The 24161-nt window shown below is 32.2% G+C and overlaps 1 protein-coding gene across 1 annotated transcript in view; it reads right to left on the reverse strand.

Annotated features, from left to right (window-relative positions):
- Positions 1 to 15105: 15105 nt before the first annotated feature.
- Positions 15106 to 24161, reverse strand: part of LOC131164646 (uncharacterized) — a 46708-nt gene continuing 37652 nt past the window's right edge. Inside the window, exons 3-7 of the mRNA XM_058121996.1 lie at positions 22801 to 22873; positions 21256 to 21361; positions 21067 to 21163; positions 15774 to 15869; positions 15106 to 15635 (exon numbers count right to left, since the gene is read on the reverse strand). Of these exons, the coding sequence (XP_057977979.1) occupies positions 15483 to 15635; positions 15774 to 15869; positions 21067 to 21163; positions 21256 to 21361; positions 22801 to 22873 (525 nt within the window). The 3' untranslated portion in view covers positions 15106 to 15482. The remainder of the gene's footprint in view (positions 15636 to 15773; positions 15870 to 21066; positions 21164 to 21255; positions 21362 to 22800; positions 22874 to 24161) is intronic.

Consider the following 24161-nt stretch of genomic DNA (forward strand, 5'->3'; position numbering starts at 1 on the left):
ATATTTAATACTTTAAAATCCTATCTTCAGAAATGGAAAATCTCAAAGAAGAGTTTAAGAGCCTATTGACGACTATAACATTGAAACAAATAAAAACAAAAATGACATTGTTGGCCAAAATCATAGGATGATTCGTACAAGGCTCAACTTAGAAAATATTAAGATTTGAAAAGCAATATGAATTTTAGGAATTCATACCAAATCAAAAGAAAATCTGAAGCAAATTGAGCTTATTGCATGAGCATTTTGATTAAGGAGAGTTATTTGAGCAAAATGAGAGGTAGTTAAGCAAAATGAGAGATATTTGAGGATGAGAGATACTTGAGCAACATGAGAACAATTTGAGCAAAATAGTAGCACAATGCACAAATGATAATAATATGCTCCATGCTTATATGATATGTTGATATGCTACATACATGCTAAATGTTGATTTTCTGATATGCATATGTGGTGAAGATACTAATGACATGATAATATGAGTTATGTCTATACTAAAATGCTGACATGTGTGATATCTTGATATTACCAAAGACATGATAATGACTTGACTAATATTGATGATTTTATGGCTCACTATATATTGCAAATTTGAGCATGAAATTATTGAGCATGATTATGAAGTATGAATCTTGGTATGATATGATATTAGTATTGGTATCTATGAAATATATTAGTTTATAGAGTATGTTAATTGATACTTGAGCATGATAGCATATTTGTATCCATGAGCATGCTATGATATTGGTATTATTCTTGATATTGGTATCCATGAGCATTTACATGAAATAAATTAATATTTGAAGCATGGCATGATAAAATTTAAAAGCATAATTGGTATCTTCATGAATACATAGTTCACAATTCACGAATGAAAGTCTGAATTTATTGAATATGAAATACATTTCATTCAGGGGGGGGGTTAGACTTAATAAGTAATGATATCATGATTTATGTTCATTACTGAAAATCATTGAAAATTATGATAAATCTTTTGTATTTTCTCATGCTACTTTGGAAACTTATTGTCTATTATTATGTATGATAAATGCAAAGCTTCTATTTTGAGCCTTCACTAGATCTATACTTTTGTTACGGTTGCTCATTGCCTTAATATTTATATGTTGTTCTTGATATCTTACTCTTTTTTATTGATGTCAAAAGGGGGAGAAACTTTGAGCAAAATTTGAGCATGATATTGTACACTTAAGTTACTCAAGTTGATATATTGGCTTAACTATGAAAGTAAGTTGATATATTGGCTCAACTATGAAAGTATTTGATCTTGAATGATGTGATTTTGATATATGAGCAGGATATTGAAATTAATATTGAACTTGATCTTGATATTACAAATATTGTTAAGTTAATGCCTATTGTAAGGGGGAGTCTTTTTAAGGCATACTCAATTTTTCACTCCTTGTTTGTCATTATCAAAAAGGGAAAGATTGTTGGCCCTACAAGGCTTAAAATCTTGTTTTGATGATAACAAATTAGAGGAACTTAACATATTTGATGAAGTGATGATGTGACAAGAGTCAAGAATGAGAATACAACGTCCAGTGCTCACAAAGATCATTAAAAGCTTATACTCCAAAGAAAGATGATCAAATGAAGTTTAAAGAATATTAAGGCATGGATTCAAAGATGATCTAATAAAGCTTGAAGATCATGAGAGCAAGAATGAGAACTTGCTAAAGTATATTGAATCTTGAAGACAAGATGGAGTGAAAGCAAAAATATCATGGAAGACTTCAAAGCTTAGAGTTGTAGGTTTTAAGAAATACGATGTAAGTACTTCATGTTTTAAATATCTCATGAAATATGTTGAAAGCTCTTCTAGGGTTATTCATTGACTTAGAGACCTTATTTAAAACCCCGAAAAATATTTTATAAGAAATCAAAGCAAGAGAGCAAAAATGACTTTTGAAAACTAAAATGAAAAATCTGAATTTGGTTTGCCCAGACGACTGTGGTGCACCCTCAGAAGACTGAAGATGTACCTCAAAAGACTGAAGTTTTACTTTACTCTACTAAAGAATTTCTTCAGAAAATTGAAGAATTAGTTCAGTCTGCTGAAGATTTTTTTGAGGGAATACAAAGAGGCAGTACACCCTCAGAAGGCTAAACCCTTAGTTCAGTCGTCTGATCTAGGACTTCAGAAGACTAAACCCTCAGTTCAGTTGTCAACCCTGTGTCTAGTTCAAATTCTTTAGTGTGATAAGGAACATCAGAAGACTGAACCCGATACTTCAGTCGTCTAAACACTACTAACGGCTAGAAATTTTAAATGTTTTAAATTTCAAATAAAGGTTTCTTGTGCCCCAAATTTCATGAAAACTTAGGGGATACTCCAAGTAATCTTGGGCAACACAAAATTACGTTTCTAAGCCTATAAATACATGGTTTTGCAAATTAAATTAAACCAAAAATTGAAAAATCTGTTTTAAAAATTGAAAGCACACTTGCTCTTCAAAGCTCTCTCTTGCTCACTCATTGTAAAATTTGATTAGCTGAGAATACTAAAGTGCTTATCCATCCTACTCTAATTTCTACTGTTGATTATCATCTAAAGAAGGATATTGGTGAAATCTTATTAGAGCTTCAATCTTATTTCAATTTGATATTTAAATATTGAAGTATCTAGTGTTTGAAATTGTACTAATCTTCTCTATGAGAGAGTGTTATTGTACGCAGAGAGGTTATTTATTGTTTCTTGTAGTGATTGACGATTCCAATTTGTTGGATCGTTGGACCGAGCGTGGGGTATTGCTTGGAGAGGTATTGCTCTAGCCTATTGAAGGAATGATCGAGCGTGGGGTATCACTTGGAGAGGCATTTCTCTAAGCCTATTGAAGGAGTGTCTAAGCGTGAGGCATTGCTTGTAACGGTTTGTTCCACCCATAAAGAAACACTATAGTGGAATCCTTATGTGGTATTGGCCTAAGGCGAGGACGTAGGTTAGGGATAAGTCGAACCTCGTAAAAATCGTGGTATCACTCTCCTTCCTTACTCTCTTTCAATTGCTGCATATATTAACTTTGTGGTTGAATTTATTTTTTATCATATACACTGTCAGGATTGAATATTAAATAAACTAAAGATTAATTTGATTTTGGGATTTGCGAAAACTAAAAAGAAGTACGTTGGTTGATCAATACAATTTAAGGAAACTGTTAGGGAGTACATTGATTAATTAATACCCAAGACTAATTAACTGAAAGTTTATTTAAAGTCCAAGTTCTTGGAAGGAGTGTTGGATTTCATATTGTGCATCATATTGGGAAATCAATTTCATTCAATATAGGGCTTGAAACAAACTCATATATTCGCAAGGCTATAAAGGTTGAAACTTGTCAAAAAGTTGCTTATCATATCTTAATTGGGTATTTTATGGTCGATTACTTTATTGAAAATTGGTTGGTTGAATGTTTAAGTTGTGTTTACTCGTGGTGTGTTAAGTATTAGTTTGTGGGTTGAATAAGTAAATAAGTCTATGTTGTGTGATTGTCAAATTAACAAGTGGTTTAAGAATTCATAGAAGGTTTTAAAATAAATTTTAATAACCCAATTCACACCCCCCCCCCTCTCAGGACAACACCTCAACTTTCATTTTTAGTAGACAATTTTTCAAATTCCTTATTTATCTCAATTTCATCCTCTTCATCAGACTTTTGAGCAAAAGGATTGGACTCATCGAATACTACGTGAATGGATTCTACAACGGTTAATGTTCGTTTATTATATATCATGTAGGCTTTACTATCTAAGGCATATCCTAGAAAAATACCTTCATCAGATTTCACATCAAACTTTCCTAAATGTTCATTGTCTCTAAGTACAAAGCATTTGCAGCCAAAAACATGGAAATATGAGATGGTTTGTCTATGGCCATTCCATAATTCATAAGGAGTCTTATGTAGAGATGGTCTAATCAGAACTCTATTTAGAACATAACAGGCGGTGTTCACTGCCTCGATCCAGAAGTACTTAGGTAGCTTATGTTCGTTAAGCATGGTTATGGCCATTTCTTGTATAGACCTATTCTTTCACTCAACTACACCGTTCCGTTAAGTTGTTCTAAGAGTTAAAAAGTTATGAAATATTCCTAATGAATCACAGTATTCTTCCATACTTTGATTTTTAAATTCTATACCCCTATCACTCTGGATTTTTGTGATTGTATATCCCTTTTCATTTTGAATTTTCTTACACAGTTTAATAAATTGTTCACATGCTTCATCTTTGTGACCTAAAAATAGTACCCAAGTAAATCTAGAATAATCATCAGTGATAACAAAAGCGTATGATTTTCCTCCTAAACTCTGAATTGGGTTTGGACCATATAAATCTAAATGTAGCATTTGAAGTGGCCTAGTAGTAGAGATTACTTTCTTTTCTTAAAACTAGATCTTGCTTGTTTTCATGACTATCAGCAGTAAATAGAATTTTGTTATCAATTTTATATTCAACAATACACTTGTCATGTTCAAACGATACTCTATAACTTTTATCACACAGCTGACTTATACTTAATAAGTTATGTTCGAAACCCTCAGCCAGTAAAACATCATCTATAATAAGTGATGGATCGTTACCAACTTTACCTACACCTATGATCTTCCCTTTTGCATTGTCCCCAAAAGTGATAAATCCTCCGTCCTTTAGAGCGATGGACACGAATTTAGCTTTATCCCCAGTCATATGTTGTGAACATCCGCTGTCCATATACCATCTATCCTTTGAGGAAGATGATTTCAAGCATACCTGCAATAGACATTTAAGTAACTATTTTTGGTACCCATTTTTTCTTGGGTCCATGGGGGTTAGTGCTTGAATCTCCTTTCACTCTCCATACCTTTTTAATTTTAACATCTTTGTTCTTAAAAGGACAATCAAATTTTATGTGACCTATCCTTTTCCATTTAAAGCATGTAGTATGTTTATAGGAGTCTTTTGATGGAGTATAAGCTTTTGATTCTCTTACAAAATAACCCATGTAAAGATATTTTTGTTTCAAATTTTCTTTTCCATTAAAACCAAGTCCTTCTTTATCTAGGAAATTTCTTTGTGCCCCAAGAAGTCTTTCAAAATTAATTTGGCCTTCGGTGAACTTACGGATAATTTTAGAGTTGTCTTTTAACTTACTTTCCAATTCCACAAATTTTAAATCCTTTTCTTTTATCACAGATGTAACACCCCAAGAACTTAAAATACATGGAAGTGTAAAAAAATAATTAATTAAATTTATTAAATAATAATTATTACGTAAATAATATAATATATTAATATATTAATTAAATAATATAATATAATATATTATTATTATTATTATTATTATTATTATTATTATTATTATTATTATTATTATTATTATTATTATTATATAAATCAATATTCCTGAAGGATCAAAGATCCTTCAGGCAAATTTATAGAGAGCTCAGCTCTCTCTCTCTCTCTCTCTCTCTCTCTCTCTCTCTCTCTCTCTCTCTCTCTCCACCACTCTTGGTTTTCTCTCTCCTCAACCCCTCTCTCTTTCTCTCCTCAATTTTCTCGACCAAATGGGTGTCAATCAAAAAACAAGAAATACCACCCTTGGGTTCCATTCTCCACCACCGAAATTTTAACCAGAGTGGATTTGTCGTAGAAACGACATAGGCACCAGTCCTGGGATAAGGTAACCTCTCACTCTCTCCTCAGTTTTTCCTTAAATCTCCAGTCAAATTGATGAACGGACATCACCACAGAGTCCTAAGTTCGACCCTCATCATGTTAGCCAAAGCAGATTTTTGATTTGGGGATCCTAGGCACCACTCGTGGGGAAAGGAAAGGGGAATAACATTATGTCAGTTGTTTTCAAAGATTAATCAATTAAATTAAAGAATATAATTATATGGATATTATGTTGATTTTAATCTGAGTATATGTTGGTTTTAAATTTGAATATATGATTATATTATGAGGTATATAATTTTTCTAAGTGTTATTAAAGTATGATTTTATTATTTAAATGTGTGGCATGAAATTATTTCAGATTATTGTATAAATTAAACCTATTGAGATGTTGTTGAAAGAAATGTGAAATATGTTTATGAATATGGTACCATGGTATTGTGACGTTGCATATTTGGGGAATCTGTTTGCTGGTATCTAGGCAAAGGAGGACGGCAATATGTAACGCCTCGATCCTCGGAGTAGTCTGGGGGCTTGCTGAATTGGGGTAGGGAGAAGAAGGCGCCTCAATGTCAGTGAGTGTCTGGATATGCACCAGATGTGGTCACCGAAGGATATAATACTTTACATGTAAACAAGACCCAGGAAATTGAGAAGATAGTTTTAATGGTTTAATATATAAAGATAACCACAGTATAGAAGGTTATTTATATGAGATAAGTATTGTATGTTATTTATATGTGATACATAGAAACTCATTTGCCACACACTGATAATAATTTATACCATCCTTACTGTAAAGACCCGAAAATTTAAAATGATTAAAATAATTAGAAAAAAAATAAATAAATAAAATAATAGATAAATAAATAAAAGGAATGGTGTGGGAAAAAGAAAAAAAATTAAAATTAAAGAAATTAAATTAAATTAAGATAAATTAAATAATTAAATAATTAGTTATTAAATTAAATATTTTTATATTGGATTTAAAAAAAAACTAATTGAAATAAGAGAAATATATATATGGTTAACATAATATATAAATATATATATTTATATATGTATATATATATTTATATATGTATATATATATATATATATGATAAGTATAAGTTTAATATATATATATATATATATATATATATATATATATATATATATATATATATAAAGTACTGACAGAAGGATAAGTAAAGAAGAAGAAAGAAGAAAGAAGAAGGAAGAAGAAGAATTAGCAGCCGCCCCCCCCCCCGGAATGTTTTATTTCCTGCGTGCGGCCGCTCCGTCTCCGTCTCTCTTTTTCTCTCAATTACTCGGCGAATTGGTAGCGGATCGAAAAATGGAAGGTGCCATTGGATTCCTGGTTCCGCTGCCGACATTTCTACTGGAGCAGATTTTTCATAGGAACGGCTTAGGCACTGCTCTTGGGGAAAGGTAATTTTTTTCCATTTTCTCAATTTCGCCGTTAATATGTGGTTAAATCAACGAACGGACACCACCACGGGGTCCTAGTCGTCGTTATCGTCATTTTCACGTAGGTAATTTGTCAATTAGGGTTTTCTAGACCTTACTCCAAAGTAAGAGTGGGATTTGGGAAATTTGGTAATTTGGCTAAATTTAAGAGTATATTTATTTATTTAGGAATTATGACCCTAGGAAATATTTAAATAATAGTTTATTCAAGAATAATTTATTGGAATTAAGAATTTAATTTCAAGGTCCGGGTAAGCGCCGCAGATATTTTTCGGAGTCCCTATTGGCGTAGTTCAAGAAACCAAGTAAGGGGAAAAATATATATTAAATCAGAATTTTTATGAATTTAATGGAAAAATAAACTGTGTTATATGTACATGTATATGTTTTAGTATGGGTAAAATGCCAACTGTTTAAATTATATTTTTTCGAGTTTAGGGCTGTTTATTAGATATGTATGTGAGAAAATGAACTGATGAAAGTGAAAAAATATTTTCAAAATATTTATGTAAGACATGAAACGTATTTTTAATATATAAACATTAAATATTGGTTGGCTTATTTTACAGGCAGTGTATGAATTTTACTGTTAAATTGTGTGGCATGAGAATCTATGCAAATATATGTTAAATGTATGAGATGCGGGTTAAGTAAGTAAAACCATGAAAATAAAATATGATATGAACAATGTTGCCTGTGTGAGTTAATGCAATCATGTAAACAACTGAAAGTGGCTGGGTAAACAGCTGAAAGATGCTGGGTAAAACAGCTAAAAGTGGCTGGGTAAATATGTCACAGCTGAAAGTGGCTGGATAAACAGCTGAAAGATGCTGGGTAAAACAGCTAAAAGTGGCTGGGTAAATATGTCACAGCTGAAAGTGGCTGGGTAGATGTAAAACAGCTGAAAGATGCTGGGTAAAACAGCTGAAAGATGCTGGATAAAACAGCTGAAGGATGCTGGGTATGAAATGAAATGCAATGAAAAGGGAAATGAATGAAATGGAAATGAAATGTGAAATGTGAACAATGTAAAATGGGAAAGAGTCACTTAAAGTGAAATACAATGCAATGTTAAGCCATGAATATGAACAGATGTGTATGATTAAATAATGATAGAAAGAATGATGTATTATGATATTAGAAGTATGTATGTACGTAGAACATGTTACGATTGGGCGAGGCGTACCTTTCGCCTGAGGGCTTGCTGAGTAAGGCGAGTGCACTAGTAGCTTGAGATGTGGCAGTAGCTGCATAACGCACTAGGGCAGAGGGAACCTACTTGTATGGGCGGGTAGAATTCCCTATCCTTATGGCTTTTGCCGGTAAACTATTATTGAATGCGTGAGTACGAGATTAATTTATCACTTGAGGGCTTACTGAGTAAGGTGAGTGCCCTGGTATGCTTAAATTGTGACCTTTAGGTTGCCAAATGTATCAGAGCAGAAGGGTGCTACTTGTATGGGCAGGTAATCACCCCTATCCTCGAGAAATCTCGTGGGTTAAACATTTGCATGTGTTTGTTTAGGATCAGAAAATAACTTTCAGTATTATGTTAATGATTTGCAAATATTATAAAATGATATGTATAATCTCATGATGGCCACACGCTGAGTTTAATATATTGTTTCTTCCCTTACTGAGATGTGTCTCACCCGAATATGAACTCATTTTTTTTTTTCAGGATTTCATCGAGATCGAACTTAGAGAGCTCGAGGTTCTAAAACATTATTGGGAAATAGTAAAAGAAAATGGTATATTTCTAGATTAATTATGAGATGTAAATATTTATGTTTTACGTCCTTATGTTTTAAGTCTGTGGAGAAAAGAAAGTTGCGAACATACTGAAATGTTTTGGAGATATATGTAATTATGGAAATGCAGGTGTTGGATGATTTAATATGGATTATATTTAAAATTAGTAAACTCTGGTATTATATTATATGGAGATTATGATCATGTTTTTCCGCTGCGTATGTTTTGGAATATGATTTATGAGGATATGATCAGGTATAACGCGTCGGACCCGGGATTAAGGGTTTGGGGCATTTCACTTACTGAGAGGTGTCTCGCCCTATTCATATCTAACATTTTTCAGATACCATGAGGAGTATGACAGTAATCAGAATGCACAGTGGAAGCATGGGACAGATTGAAGCCTAGTTTAGAATTGTTAAGTATTTTATTTATGTTTTTGATGATCTTAGAATCTTTTTGTTGTATTGGGATTTTTATTGTAATAAAGGTTAATTTTTAGTTCTCTGGTAATTGTTATGAAGATCTTCCGCTGTTTTATTATATGGTATTAGAGATTTATTTTTAAATAACACTTCGGACCCTAGTTTCGGGTTCGGGGGGTTACAACAGATGCAAAGACTCATTCAATTTTTCAATAAGCTTTGAGAGGTCACTCACTTTACATTTTAAATCAGAAATTTTGTTAGTTTTCTTCTCAAGCATTTTAAGAGTGTACAAATATTCTTGTTGCAATTTATTATAATGCATGAGTCCTAACTCGACAAGTTTCTAATCTCGAGAGCATCCATTTAAGTACTAAGCTTGATAGGTCAAGCTTCTTTCTTTTCAAAAAACACCACATGACAAAGCAATCCAAGTGGGACGTGTGGTTATGAGAACCAGCTTGAAGCAATATATTATACTTGATTATCTTCTGGAGAATCTGTGCCTGGAGGTTCAGTTGCTTGTACAGTGGTGGATTTCCAAAATAAACAAGAGCTTCAGTCATAATCAAAGGTAAGAATTCCTTAAGAGTGAAACCTTGCTCCATAATCCATGTTTGCCCAAAATTAGGACACTCAGATTCTCCTTGTTGGACATGGAGAATGGGGGCCAAGGTTTGTGGAGTTAGGCGAATGGATTTTCCCTTAATCTCAAAAGTGATTACATAATCGCTTTGGACTAAATTTGTGTAGAAAATTTTCACCAAATTTGGATAAAGTCCTTTGGCTTGATACGTGACAAAATTATACTATCCTAGATTCCTAAAGATTGGTAGGATGTTAGGAAATTCAGAATCAAAGAACGTAGTATCCAAAATTTTACCAAAGATGGGATTTGTGGGACGAAGGTGATCCTTATACCGTCGCATGGCATGAGGAGCAACGAGCCATCTTTCAATGTTGTCATCTTCCTTCCCCGAAGAAGATCCTCGATTTGTTGTTTGCTTTGTTCTTGGAATTTTGATTTCAAGATAAACAGTGAAAAAACCAAAAAAAAATTAGATTGGAAGATGAAATCCTTGATTTAATCGGTGATTTTTGGATGTAGAAACACTTAAGATCGAAGAAAGGTGAGTTCGGGTGAGTGAAGAGACAGATTTAATTGATTGAGGAACTAAAAAGTTAGGGTTCGTGCACTGCCAGTATTTAAAAAATTTGTCAATTCAATCGACTAAAGTTGAGTTCAGTTGCCTGAACATTTAGCACATTTTAATTATCCTCTGACAGTAGCATGTCACTCAACTAAGCTTAGAAGTGCAGTCACCTGAACTTACCTATTTTTCAATTTTCTTGACAACTCATCCAATTTTCTTTTCTAAGCAACTTCTCTACTATGTAATAAACCAAGTTCTCTTCTAATTGATATAAATCTATCTTTTCGTAGAGGTTTGGTAAAAATATCCGCCCATTGGTCACTTGTATTCACAAATTCAATTATTATATCCTCTTTTTGCACATGATCTCTTAGAAAACGATGTCTTACATCAATATGCTTGGTCCTTGAGTGTGATATAGGATTTTTTGAAATATTTATAGCACTTGTATTATCACACTTTATAGGTATAGTTGAGTACTTTAAATTAAAGTCTTTTAATTGTTGCTTCATATAAAGTGTTTAAGCACAACAGCTACCTGTTATCACATACTCAGCTTCAGAAATAGATAAGGCTACGGAATTTTGTTTCTTGGAGAACCAAGACGTAAGAGATCGTCCTAGAAAATGACAAGTTCCACTTGTACTTTTTCTATAAATTTTACATCCCACATAATCTGCATCTAAATAACTAATCATCTCTAATCCAATGTCCTTAGGATACCATAGTCCTAAGCTAATAGTGCCTATCAAATATCTTAAGATTCTTTTTACCGCAATCTGATGAGATTCCTTAGGAGTTGATTATAATCAGGTGCACATGCATACACTAAACATTATATCTGGTATACTAGTTGTCAAGTATAGCAGACTACCTATCATACGTCGATAGTATTTCATGTCAATTGATTTTCCTTTTTCATCCTTATCAAGATTTATGGAAGTACTCATTGGTGTTCCTATGGGCTTGCTACCTTCCATGTCAAATTTCTTAAGCATGTCCCTTACATATTTTGATTGATTTATAAATGTAACATTTTTAACTTACTTGATTTGTAATCCTAGAAAGTAATTTTACTCTCCCATCATACTCATTTCAAATTTGTTTTGCATACATTATGCAAATTCCTTACATTAATCGTCGTTTGTAGCACCAAATATGATATCATCAACATAAATTTGTATAAGAAGCATATCTTTATTCTTAGATTTTATGAATAAGGTGTTGTCCACCTTTCCTCTTGAAAAACCATTTTCTAGTAGGAATCCACTTAACCTCTCATACCAAGCTCTAGGAGCTTGTTTTAACCCATATAACGCCTTTGTTAATGTAAATACATAATCAGGGTTATTTGTATCCTCAAAACCAGGAGGTTAAGCCACATAGACTTATTCATTTATAAAACCATTTAAAAATGCACTCTTCACATCCATTTGATAAAATTTAAATTCTTTGTGAGATGCATAGGCTAATAACATTCTTATGGCTTCCATTCTTGCTATGGGAGCAAAAGTCTCTTCATAGTCTATTCCTTCTTCTTAATTATATCCTTGAGCTACGAGTCTTGCCTTATTTCTTACTACAATACCATTTTCATCCTTTTTATTCCTAAATACCCATCTAGTTCCAATTATTGAATGATCATCGAGTCTAGGAACTAATTTACATACTCTATTTCTTTCAAACTGATTTAATTCTTCTTGTATTGCTATTATCCATGAATTATCGCTTAATGCTTCTTCAATGTTCTTAGGTTATTCTTGGGATAGAAATGCATAATGATTACATAGGTTTTTCAATAAGGATTTAGTTGATACTCATCATGATGGTTCTCCTATGATTTGATCTTTCGGATGATTTTTTACAAATTTTCATTCTTTAGGTAACTCAGAATTTTCAATAGAATCATTATTTGGAGTTACTTCATTTTTCTCTTCTTTCACTTCTATGATTTCTAAGTCTTCTAGTTTTTGAGTAGTATCAGTCTTACCTTCTTCAATATCAATTGCTTGTGTAAATGGATTTACTTCATCAAAGGTTACATGAATTGACTCTATAATTGTGAGTGTTCTTTTATTATAGATTCTAAATGTTTTGTTATTCAATGCATACTTTTAAAAGATTCCTTCATCTGATTTTGCATCAAATTTCTCTATAGATGAGAGAGTGCGGAAACTAGGAATTGATATGGTCTCATGTTGCAACTGTTGCGTGAATAAAAAAGATGAGTCTATCAATCATGTTCTCAGTTAGGGATTCATCGCAAGTATGGTATGGAAGATAACAGTGTCTGTCTTGGTAATACTAAATTTTGAAGCTGAACCATGGAGAGTGAAAATTAGTAGATGGTTCAAATGTGCCAAAAAAAAATCTCAAAAAGGTATAATTATCGATTTGTTACTAGTTGTAATGTTTTGGAGACTATGGCTCAGACGATGTAAAGTCCGCATGGAAGATAAGTATGAGTTGGGGGATGTCGTTTGGTTATCTGTGAGGTTTTGGCTCTCAAAAATTGCAAAAGGCGTGAAAGATTCTCTGCCCTCTATTGATATGAGTGCATTGGAATAGCTACAGGTGAAAACGAAAATGCCGAAATTTAGAACTCCTTGCAAAGTAGTCTGAGAAAAGCCTCCATCAGGTTAGTGGAAGCTAAATATTGACGGCTCTTGTAAAAGAAATTCGGGTTCTTGTGGTGGTGGTAGTATCATCCGCGGCTTATCTAGTAATATGAAGGTCGCTTCTCTGAAAAATTTGAGACATGTACTAAAAATGGAGCAGAGTTGTGGGCTCTTACTAGTGGTATTCGACTTTGTAAAGAAATGGGATATCAAAATATTTGTATTGAAAGCGACTCCGAATTGGTGGTGGGATGGCTCATATATGGAATTTGTTCCTCCTGGTACTTATGGGACATTAGAGAATTATTAGAGGAGTTACAAGGTCTTCATTTCTCTATAAAGCAGCAATTTAGAGAAGGTAATCAGTTGGCGGAATTCTTGACTTGTCAAGGCGAAGATGAGTATTCCAAGCCTTCCTTTTTAATTGACATCATTTGGTTTTCCTTTGATTTTTCTCTAGTTTTTGTTTATGTTTGATTTGTTTGGTTTTGATTCCATATAGACATGTTTAGATTGGTTTATTGAAATAGCATTGGTATTTTCATTGGTTTTGATGCTTGTGATGGTTTTTATAGTTTATATGTAAATTTCATGTGTCCTAATTACCACGATTTTACATCGCCATAAGCAAGAGCTATCAATAAAATTGGGGTTCCGCTAAAAAAAAAAAATAGTGATTGGCAAGTTGGTCAACTTGATGCATTGTGAAGGAGATATAGTGATTATATGATTATATGATTCAAATTTTCAAACTGCTACATAAATTCGAGTGTGTTTGTGCACAGACACGTGCATGTGTGTGCATGCACACGCGGGTGTGTGTGTGTGTGTGTTTGTGAGAGAGAGAGAGAGAGAGAGAGAGAGAGAGAGAGAGATTAAAACGTTACGATTATGATATTATTTACCTAAAACAAAGAAAAAATAAAATTAAGTTTGCTAACTAAAAAACCCAAAAGTTGATTATCGAATTTGCATATATCAATTTAGAAAAAGCTTAATACCCCTGTATTATATTTTGTATTATTTTACATGGAACCAAAAAAACTACAATTATAGTATAAATGCACATTAATGGGTTCTGTAACCGTAAAGGTTGGCATATACTATGGAGTTTTCTTTCTAACAATATCATTTTCATTTCTTAACTTGGTAACTAAGAGAATAATTAAAATATGTTTAAAATTTTAATAATAGTGATAATATTTTTAAAAAAAATTTGAAAATAAGACCAATTATGCAATATGAATTTTGGACAACTAAGGAATAACATATTTAAAAAGCAAAATTTGTGAAAATGAGTATTAAGATGAACGAATAATGTAACTCAGAAAGGTAAAGTATAAATTAATTAGGCATAACACTTGTAAAAAAATAAGGAAGCCACACCTAAAACGATTTGAGCACTTACATAATACACTAGTCAAAGGACAAAATGAACTAATCAAAGTCAGTAAAAGGGTTAAGATAGAAGAACATAAAATAAAATAAAGAGAAAAATTCAACATCCCTTCATTTATTAGAGAACAACAATCCAAAATCATATACTTAAAAGTTTTCATATATCTAATCTCATTTAGTGAAACTTAAAACTTGATTGTCCTTGAAAACACAAACAATAATATCTTCATCTTCCATCAAAATCAATAATCTCAAATTGATGTGTGGGCCAAGTGTTCAGAAAGGTACCTAATAATTTCAAAGCATTAAAAAGGTTTGAAAGGTTCATACCAATTTTAAGGTCCCTAAATATTTCAAAACATTAAATAAGTTAAAAAGGTCCATACTAATTTTAAAATGTCATAGAAGCCGTTTAGAAGGCAATGCCAATGCCATATTGTAGGGAGAAGAGGGCTTAGTGAAGAAGATACCTCATTGTCTATGCGTATATATGGTCGCAATAACCTACCCAAAAAATTTCCGAACTATAAAATCACTTTGATTCATAGTAAGTCTAATCTTAGAAGTAAAACAATCATAACTTAATGTGCTTCTATCACTAAAAAAAAATAATAATGCCAAAAAAGTTTATACATTCATGAAATGTCACACAAGAAACAAATAGTCACATTTCACCCTGAAAACGTCTAGTCTTATCCTATTCCATGTCAAATGAAATAATACAAATTTTTTACATGAATATTTTTTTCAAAATTATTACATCCCTAGATACTTTTTTGCACCTTTCCTTCCATTCATAGGAATACATCTTTATCCACTTTCCTTGCTTCATTTACAGTGATTTCATAATTTTACTGTACAAGAGTGCATTATAAGAAGAAATGCACAGTAAATCAGTTGGGGCTATACAAAATGTGCAGCACCGTCGGTCCATAATCCCAGCATATATTCAAATAACGAACTGGACCAATCATTTTCGTGATGAGCTACTATGAGAGGCCATTTTCAGTTTGATCACTTTCATCTTTAACTAACAATTCCACTGGGTTTTCTTCAGCCCAGACAGCTGCATCTAGATACCCAAGCTCAAAGAGCCTGTCTAGAACATGATCATCTGCTGGCTCAAGTGCCCAATTTAAAAGCTGCAGTGGATGGAAACAAAGGCATTCTCACTGGTTCATCCTCAAAGGAACCAATTAGAAAGCAGTGGATGGAAACATAGCATTTACTGGTTCATCCTACAATGTAACCACCACTCAGCAGTACAGCAGTAAAATTACCTCACGGGGAGTAGCCCTATTCTCAGGGTTGCAGTCTGGACTGATACCAATTCCTTGTAGTCCCAACCGACTCGCGGGAAAAGCACAAACACGAACCTGCAAAGCAAAATCCACCAACCTCAAAACCATTTTTTCTATTACTTAAGTCAACAATGCAAGATTCTTGAACACATTCCATTTTGTTTCACTGAATGAGAAACAACACTTCAGTGGGAAACCTTTGAAAACATAAAAAGAATATTGAAAAAAGAAACAATCTACATATTTTATGTTGCACAGCATTTGAAGGCCTAAGTTTGGAAATTTTAAAATACAAAACAGATTCAAATCCATTATCAAAATCTGGATCCTAATAACTCTAAATGGAAAACATGGATGAGGGCCATTAGGCTATGCTACTTGGGATCCTGAAAAAAAAATCCCATACGTGACATAGAATTGATTCATTCCGTAGAATGATAGTAGAATTAATGGGGCATTTTGCTCAGATATGTACATCAAGATGAAATTGCTTATTATTACTATTGTTATTAACCAACTGGTTTCACATCAGGGGGGCAACATCCAGAGCAACAACCCCAACAGTTTGGACGATATCTTGAGAAAAGTTTTTAGCACCAGTGTAACTTGAAATAACCGCAAAATAACCATATTAAGTCCAATCCTATTTAAAGGTCATACTCCCAGCGAATCAGACAAAAATACATCCGCAAGATAGTAATCCTATTCCAGAACATAAGATACATAGGAAAGTAATACCAGGGGATCATTTAAGATAATTTGAGCTAAACCGCCACTAAAAGATAGGTTCCAATACACAAGAAAATCAATGGATCCATGGATCCATTAGAGCATAGTAACCTAATTAATGCAACTAAGCGAACGCGCTTGCTCCAAATTCATAAATTCGAGAATTTTTTGTAAATGAGCATAAGATTAGCATAAATCTTGTCTCTAGAGAGCGCGAATTATTTACTTAAGAGACCATATTGTTGTGCAAAGCACAAATTGTACTAACATAACGTATCATTACAAAAAGATCATTTATATAAGAGAAATTATAACATTTTATTCTTTCCTTTAAGCCAATTTATGTAGAGAAAAATATATAATAAATCTGCCAAGAGATAAGAACTAATTTTTCAATGCCTTAAATTCTTTCTAAGATTATATTTAATTATGAGATCAGAAAATGGTTTAGGGTTTAGGAACAAAAAGAAAAATAATCATAATACCTAAATTTTTAAAATTTTCTGCCTGGGTTCGCATCCATACATTCACTTTCACCCAATGATCCCCTTTGCTAGCAGCTTACTAGCACTCCCCCGTCAGGTTGATAGTTCTGAAATCTTTTAGATCATCAGCAGCAGCCTATCCCTCCCCCTTTTTTTTGTTCCGTTCCGTTCTCCCTTGTTTTGGAGCCAGAGCAATCAATAGGTGCATTCATGATTCCTCTCCCAACTTTCCATAAGAATTAAAAGAAATGAATAATGTCATCATGTTTTCCTTCTAATAATCTCTGAACAAAGTTGATAAGAGAGCCATAGTTAATCCATCAGGACTTCAGGCCTTCTCTCCTCAACAGGACTTAACGCTTCAGGTGTCAAAGCCTCTTCAAAAATTGATTGAAACACTTACGATCTTTGTGCAAACATCACCAGTCTCCCACGAACTGCTGTGTACAGTCCCTCATAAAGCTGAACATCCCTTAATCTCATCTCATTTTCTTTAGTAAGCATCACACCATTAAATGAGATGTACCAATACAACTTACCCCACTGAAAATTAGCCTTTCAATCTAATATGTTGATATTCTTATATCTAACTTTTAACAAATGCACCCTAGACATCTGCCTCCAACAGATCTCCTCAAAACCCATAGGATCACTCAATTCGCCTTTCACATCATCCCTCCTAACCACCTCCTCTTCCAGGAAAGGTCCAACAATGTCACAAAATTATGAAATTTTCCCCTACTCCAGGATAGTTAGATTGCATAGAAAAATAAGTTAGTATAATTTCTTCTTAACAATTCCTGACCTCAAATACTGAAAACAAAATTATCCACTTACATTCTTTCCAATAAATTATGTGTGGAACCCTGTAATCTATACTATATATAAAAGTAAGGGGTAGTGTCAATATTTTGTGGACCAAAAATATTCTCATTTTTTTAAAGTGAGGCCAAAAATTCATAATGGAAGTAAACTTCTACACTATATGTAGATATAGTTTTTAAAGTAAGATTAAGCATTCCTAAAAGTGATAAATTTTTATATTATATACAGAAATGCAAATTTTGTAAATCCTTTTGTGCACAAAAATACCCATATCTTTTAAGATAAAATTAAATATTTCTCAATGTTCAACCAAAAATAAATACAATTACATTTAGACTCTTTAGAAATTATTGTTTAAATATAATAGAGAAACTTTCATTTGGTTAAAAATAAAATAAATTAACATACAGTATGTTTCACATATCAATATCTTTATTTATGGTGCAAATTAATAAAAGTGCAAATAGGATAAATCAACTAATAGAAAAACAACATTATACTATTGAAGACAAGATATTCCTAAAAGAAAGCAAGGTTAAGAAAAATTAGATAAAATTATATTTATAAAATTGATAAGCTAAATGTTTGTAAAAAAAAAAACTTCAAATGAAGTAGCAACATATATGTGTATCATATACAAAAATATTAATAGTGTAATCACTCTATAAGACAAAAAAAAATATAATTATCTTTTAAAAGTAAGACAAAGAATTTATTTAAAAAATTATTTAGAAATTATTAGATAAATTTATATTTAAATTTTTATTTTAAATAGGTTAAGATTTTAACTTTTAAAAATCCATTAAATTACAAAATAAAATAAATATAATACCATTATAAGTACCAAATTGAAGGCATATTTCAAAATAAAATAGGTAAATTCCTTTGACATTTTCTTGTAAAATTATTGTGAAGTGTCTAACAGTTTTTTGATAAATAATAATATAATTTCTGAAAAATAAATTCTAGAAATAAAATTATAAACCTAGAAGTACACCATATAATAAATGTTAAATTTTGTTTAAAATTTAAAAAACTCAATAAAAAATAATAATTATAACTTTGGATTGATCTTCTTACAAAATTACTCACTATCTAAACACTTTACAAGTATAAGTATTTCTTAAATATTGTTAAAAAAATGATATAATTAACGGCATCACCATTGGGACCACCCTAATAATGTTCTGACAAAGGGTCGACCAACGCTAAACTATGGATTTTGAACAATACTAATGAAATAACTAGATTAACAAACAAATAATAGGAAAATGAACTATGGTAAATAGTTTCTTTGGAAGTTTTTTCTCTTCATTTAAGACTTGATATTGAGTAAGGGATAACATGGGAGAGTTAGGACCTTTGATATTTTTGTTTTGCTAATAGGCTCTAGGAATTTTAGGTTCAAAATCAACCCCTCATAATTCTACATTTGATTTTCTTGCAGGTGTATAATTAAACTCATTTGAAGAGACACTTGAAGTGGATGGTTTATTTGATTTTAGAAACCAGATATATGCATACTTTGTTTTAACTGCTCAAAATCTGCTCCGCATCTTTCCTTGCATTGTAATTTTGCATGGAAAGTTTGGAACAAGTTATTCAGTTATTTTAGAGAAAGTTGGGTTTGTCCAGAGAGAGTGGAAGAGTTTTTGGCAGTATCTTTTGTTGGGTTTGAGTGGAAAAAGGAAAAGCGCTATGGATTAGTGCTTTGTTTGCAGTATTTTGGGGTTTATGAAAGGAAAATAACTCACATATATTTTCAAGGAAGCAATTAGCTTTTTAGTTGGTGTGGGAGAACATTCATTTTCTGGCCTCTCTGTGGTGCGAGGGTAATGGTAATTTCAAAGGGATATGCTTCTCAGATATTAAGCAGGATTGGCTCTCTGTTGACTTCTTAGGATGTGCTGATTTCTTCGGGATGTTTTTTACATCTTTTGGCCTTCTTATTTTGTTTTCCTTGAGGTTTCTTAGACTTTGTTAAGGAGGTGTCTCTTCTCCTAATTGTACATTCTTATTCTATCTACTAAATTTCTTTTGCTATCCAAAAAAAAAATTACAAGAAAGTGGGAAAGTATATTTAAAAAGTAATTTTAAATAAATTAAGATTTGAACCCAGAAAAACCTATATAATTAAAAATAAAATAAGTACAATGGTATTATAAATATCAAATAGAAAAGGTTTATCTCAAAACAAAATAAGTAAATTTTTTTGACATCTTCTAAAATTATTGTGAAGTGTCTAAAATTTTTAAGATAAATAATTCTATAATATTTATAAAAATAAAATTATAGACCTAGAAGTACCACTCCATACAATAAACTTTAAATTTATTTGAAATTTTAAAAACACTCTAATTGATAGTAAATAAAAAATAATAATTATGAAAATGTAGATAGAAAATCACAATTTAGATATTATAATAAATTTATTCGTTTTCATCGTAATAAGTTATATTTGAGATTCTTTTTACACAACACAACAACAACAACAAACCAAGTCTTAAGTCCCATTAGGTGGGGTCGGCTATATGAATCATTTTCTGCCAATTTATGCGATCATAGACCATTTCTTTTGACAAATTCAGGGATATTAAATCCTTACTATCTCTTTCCAAATTATTTTAGGTCTAACCCTACCCCTTTTACTATCCCCCACAGTAACTAACTCACTCTTCCTCACCAGCGCACTATGTGACCTACGTTACAAGTGTCCATACCATCTGATTCGTCCCTCTCTTATCATATCTTCTATAGGAGCTACACCCAACTTACCGCGAATATGGTCATTCCTCATACCATCTGAATCGTCCCTCCCTTATCTTATCTTCTATAGAAGCTACACTCAACTTACCGCAAATACGTTCACTCCTTAATCTACAATGATATATAAATATTAAAATTTTGTATTTTGCATAAAGTTAATTAAAGCATTCCTATCTTGCAATATCTCAAATATTTTTTTAAGATGCCATGATAGTATCTCATGTCTATACTAATATTTTATAGTTTTAAACAATATAAATTTTTATAAATAACTCCAAAAATATTCCATAAAGTAAATTGTGATAATACATATTATTCATTTGTTTCAAATAATTTCTAAAATTTTATTAATTATAAAAATATTTTGCATCACATTATTCACATACAATTACGTGCAACGCACGTGACACATTAACTAGTCCAATAAAATGTTTCCAAGGACCATTATAAGAATCCAAAGCAAATACCGTTTGCGCAGCAGATGTTGGTGGCATAAACAATGTCAAACCTCCATCAATGCAAAGTCGATTCCGAAATGTTGTTGCTGGTCTTGGTGCAAGATACCTGCACTGCAGCACAATTTTAGTTCAACTCTATTTTACAAACTAGGATGTAGAGCAGGCATTCTGAGGCAACAAGGCAAATTAACAATTTACCCAGGTATAAAAGAAGACGTGAAGACCGCATCAATTAGATCTTCTTTGGAGTCAAACTGATCCACTAGTAAACCTCTAGGCTTCCAAAGAATCTGGGTTACAGCAACTGTAGCAGAAACATCAATTGTTCAAGCATAAAGATGGTCCACGTCAACAGAAACATAAGAACAAGAAAAAAAGAATGAAACATGTTACTTTGGCCTCTTGAATAGAACAACTACCTAAAAGGATGTCATTTTACCAACAGCAGCATAAAACAGAGTAATTCTTTTCATCCAATCCCCACACCCATGATATGGTGTGAGATTCTAGTGCAGTATGTGTTATTTTTAATTATCAATGAGGTTCCCTATCGATATAGATGCATGATATTAAGATATCAAAATAATAGTCAATGAGCTTCAAACCTTGCAGGTGACCAAGGTTCTCTCAATTTGATCAACACAAGGTTCCCTTATGATACAGGAGACATGATATTAAATATCTAAGTCATAACTCATAATCAATGAGATTCGAACCCCACCCTTTCAAAATTTACCTATCAGAAAAAATAGTCAACGCAATAAATGATTTAACAACCACAACCCTAACATTTGCACTGCGTAAAATCTTTAGATGAAGAAGAATAAAGAAAATGGAAACTTTTAACTAGCAAATCTAAAAATTTAAATTTGAATTATTATACGAAAATTGCATAACAAAAAGAAAGTACTTCCTATTTCTTTTTACCTTTTTCTCTTTTGTAGAAAGAAGATTAATGACAATATTATCATGTTGAAAAAAAACAAAAAAATAAACAAAAAAATAAAAGGCAACCAAAATACTACCATTAAAAGTCAAATCAAGAAGAAAGCTATGAGGTATTTAATATGGAACTTGGACATTATAGATTTTATAAACATTTAAGAATATTGCTGTAATTTAGCCACAAAAAAATATGAAATTCAGAATGCCAGTACATGTGCACGACATCAATCAGATACAATCACCTAGTTCAGGTAACATATGAACCCTTGTTATTCGAATAATTACTTATCTTGTGATGGGTGTTAGTAAATAAAAACCAGAGATTAAAATATTGATACATTACTCTTTAGTTAAGTTCAAACAAACTAGAAAAGTCCCAAGATGACCATAAGCTAGCCTATATTACTGAACAAAATACAAAATATTTAGGATATAGGAGGTACCAGTTACTAAAGTAAAAGCTAAAAGAAAATTGCACAGTTAATGATGCTAGACCAGATGAAAGACTTCAGGCTAGTTTTACAAAAGCCCAGTCCAATCTCAATCCCAAACTTCCCACCCCCACAAAAACACAGGTTGTGAAAAAAGAAAAAAAATTATAGCAATAATAATTTTAAAATGTAGAAAAATGATGAAGAGAAGGATTATTATAAGCGAAGGCCCTTCAGGGGCCACTTGAAAACACAGCTAAGGAATAGTTTTAAGCTCATTTTGACCACTTATGACATGTCCTACGCTCAATTTAGTCACAAAGTCACAGACTATTGCATCTAAGAGGGAAGAAAAATCCATTCTTACCACGGACCCTCCCATTAGACCTAATATGAACATCATCCGGCAGAAATTTGACAAGAACATCTTTGAGCACAGCCTGCACAAGAGGAAATTTAATGGATTAAAATTCTAAATCTTGAATTAAATAGAAGACTTAAATTATGTTTTGCTCTCTCTTAGCCATAAAGGACAAGAAGAAATATTACTAAGAGAGATAAAAGTAGAAGAATTGGAAAACAAGACATCCCCCAACACACAAAAAACAATATAAAATAAAATAAAGCTAAAGTTACAATGCCCTCCAATCTCTATGCACACAAGGCCGCTGCACTTCTCTAAGCAAACCAAAGTCCAATCACCAAAGCAAAAGCCAAAAGGTTGACCCAGTTACAAACCAAAGCAAGACACATCACCTATTCACCTACCCATGGAAGATTCTAGTTCCACTCCAACCAAATACACTGAAGTCCTTAAATTTCTGAAGAAAAAAAAAATTCCAAAGGAGGTGACGCCCAATCCTCAGTAAAATACAAAAAACAATGCAAAAAGAAACTTGCATTTGTTATGCCACTTTGAAAACAAAGAACACTAATGAGGACACAAAATCTTATGATCTTCTAACCTCAAGAACAACCTTTATAATAATTGAAGGATTACAAACCCGGAGAAAGATCTGATTTTGGAAGCAGTCTCAGCTTCCCAGACATGAGAACGTAAAGGGAAATACGGACCACATGAATCACAAATAAGATGATCAAATGTCCTAGAGGCAGCATCAACTCACACCTCTTGAGCATTTGTGCCTACTAAAAATCCAAATCATCCAACAAAACTCATGGGTTTCTAAATATCTGTCTCCAATTCACTTAATGGTCCCATATACAAGATATCCTCTTCCAAACATAAATCCCTTTGAGAATTTAGAGAATCTGTCAATCACAGATTATGACAACAAAAACAAAACCAAGCCTTAAGTCCCACTAGGTGGGGTTGGTTACATGAATCATTTTCCGTCAATTTATGCGATAATGGACAATTTCTTTCAACAAATTCAAGGAGTCAATCACAGATTATCTTATCCTAAATTGAAGTTACAACCACCACATACTAAGGAGCAATACAGAAAATATGTTTTCACAAACACGATGTCCTTTTTGGATTATTTGTTGTCACTACACACAAAGATACATGCATATAGACACACACACATACACACTGACACACACATATATATGTTAGAAGAGAATATGTTATTTTAGTAATTGGGTTGTGAGAGTAAGGGTATTTTTGTCCTTGAGCCTATTATTATTAATATGTAAGGAAACCTCGAGCTGTATGTAAAACTCCAGGAACTGCCACCTCTTTTTTCTTTCTCTTGCTTTCTT

The sequence above is a fragment of the Malania oleifera genome, chromosome 9 (assembly GCF_029873635.1).
Source record: "Malania oleifera isolate guangnan ecotype guangnan chromosome 9, ASM2987363v1, whole genome shotgun sequence".
In the NCBI taxonomy this organism is placed as follows: domain Eukaryota; kingdom Viridiplantae; phylum Streptophyta; class Magnoliopsida; order Santalales; family Ximeniaceae; genus Malania; species Malania oleifera.